Source organism: Atta colombica, unplaced genomic scaffold (genome assembly GCF_001594045.1).
Source record: "Atta colombica isolate Treedump-2 unplaced genomic scaffold, Acol1.0 scaffold135, whole genome shotgun sequence".
In the NCBI taxonomy this organism is placed as follows: Eukaryota; Metazoa; Arthropoda; class Insecta; order Hymenoptera; family Formicidae; genus Atta; species Atta colombica.
The window spans coordinates 1,530,005-1,532,234 of record NW_017259223.1 but is presented as its reverse complement, the minus strand read 5'-3'; the positions used below and the strand labels follow the sequence as shown (position 1 = coordinate 1,532,234).

The window sequence follows — 2,230 nt, the reverse complement described above, 5'->3', positions numbered from 1 at the left end:
TATATATATATATTCACGAAAATTTTATTTAATTCTGTTTTTTTCTTATATGAATGATTGGCAATCCATTTTCACTTCACACTAGTAAGTGATAAAGATCAATGACCAGAGCGAACGTGTGTTCGCATTTTTTCACTTTATTCATGTTAAGTGCAACAATTCGTGATGGAGATTTATTAATCGTTATTCCTAATTGTAACTGACATTCGCTGATGAATTGACAGATTAACTGCAATATTGTATTCCGTTAAAAAATAATAACTTTGCTGTAATTCAATTCTGTTACAAAATTTCTGTTTTTTAGTAAGCACAAATTTAAGAGGCACTTTTCTTGTATTGGACAAATTTAAAAAATTTAATTCGGAGATAAAGTTTTAACAAATCATTTAAGATAAATTTAAATATAACATGCATTAATTGACATATTAATCATGTTGACACGTGGAAAGAAGATCGTCGCAGACCAAATGGAAACGTCGATGTGAGACCCGCTCGCGAGTCAAAAGCCTGATGGCAATCACGCTTCATTGTGAACAAATGTAATTTAATAATGTGACAACTGGCCACCACAACAGCATAATTCACCGATGGGGGGATAACGGGACGAAAAGGAAGGCAAAGGAAGGAAAGACAAAACGAGTGAACGAAAGGAAAAGAAAGAGGAGGAAACACAAAGCGGCGCTCGAAGGGGAAAGGATGAAAGGGGAAACGGGGTCTCGCGATATTTCTGTGAGATGTTGCATCAGTCTCCTGACATTTCTTCTTCCTTTTGTTCTACGCGAATCTGTCAAGGACACAACTCCGAGCAGCGCGAAATCTTATTGCCAAACTCTGTGTCAAAGAAATGAAATCTTTTATTGATGAATTAATATTAGCATTATGCCTCGTGCAAATCGAGCATTCACGATGAGATTGTTTCGTATGTAATTCCTCAATGAACGAGGAAACAAAGAGGCTGAGGCAAGCAGGCAGAAGTATAATAGATATCCAATTGAAAAGCAAAATAACTGATATGTGTGATATAAATATGTTTGCTTCTTTTTAAATCATATTTTCAATCTAAAAATATAGCAAAATTCTTTTAATTAATAAAATTTAAAATATGATAAAAAATTTATGTGTAAAAATTTAGAAAAAACTGTAATCAAAGTTATTACAATTATAGTTAAACTAAAGATTTATAATTTCTTTTTGTAAAAATCAACGTAAAATCATGATGATTATTATAAAAACTATTATAAAAATTATCACACTTCCGCTGTTGTTCAACTTGCGCCAATAAATTATACTAATGAATTCATATAACGATTTTCATTTTTGCGGAATTGTTAATAGATAAAAAAAAAGAAAACCGACTATAAATGTTCTCCCTTACCTTATAAATTAGAGTATATCTTATTTTTCTAAAATATTATAATTAATAATTAACATGTATCCATTCTATTCGATAGATATTGATAAAGTAATGAAATCGTGTATGCAGTTCGATTGAAGCTAACACGATTTAAAAAATGACCTCTCTTTAGTATAAAATTATAGCAAAAGGTATAAGTATTTCAAAGTGAACGACACATGTAAAACCGGGTGGCATTCGTGACCACACATGACTCTTAATTAGATTGACTTAGTTTCACTCGTGTGTGTCGTAATAGGTTCATATATCATACCTGCTGTGAGCAATGTATCGTGCGTTGAAAATTAAGTAATTTAATTACCTCACAATAGATATTCACAAATTAGCGATACAAGAGATGTCTTTTTAATCTTGTTTTTAATCAAAGAAATTATATACGTGATCCTGATTGTTGATACGTCCTCTGATTGGTAATTAATTCGATTATTTGCATTAATTGTTTCAGGTATTCTCGCTTTCATAAATTGCTGGGATGTCAAATGGGCGACGAGAGTGCAGGACATCTTCACGTATGCGAAATTACTCGCGCTTTTCATAATAATCTTCACCGGAGCGTATCAGCTTTGCACTGGTAAGTCTGTTCATTATTTGTAATTATATAATAACAAGATAAAATTTTGCACACGATACTTAACTTGTAAGATAAATGAGTTTGAAACAAAATTAATAAGAAATAGGGAATAAAGACAAGAAAAAAATTAAGGAAATTCTGCATTTAAACATATTAATGTGTTAAAATAACATGTAAATTAATCACGCTTTAAAATAAATCTGCAATGCAAAATATTCAATCTAAAAAGATAGTAATCCAAAGAG

The 2,230-nt window shown here is 30.9% G+C and overlaps 1 protein-coding gene across 4 annotated transcripts in view; it reads left to right on the top strand.

Moving 5' to 3' along the window:
* LOC108684481 (Y+L amino acid transporter 2) overlaps positions 1 to 2,230 on the top strand; it is a 28,463-nt gene that overhangs the window by 19,206 nt on the left and 7,027 nt on the right. For all 4 annotated transcript variants that reach the window (XM_018188824.1, XM_018188821.1, XM_018188822.1 and 1 more), the window contains exon 4: positions 1,860 to 1,985. In XM_018188824.1, coding sequence (XP_018044313.1) covers positions 1,860 to 1,985 — 126 coding nt within the window. The remainder of the gene's footprint in view (positions 1 to 1,859; positions 1,986 to 2,230) is intronic.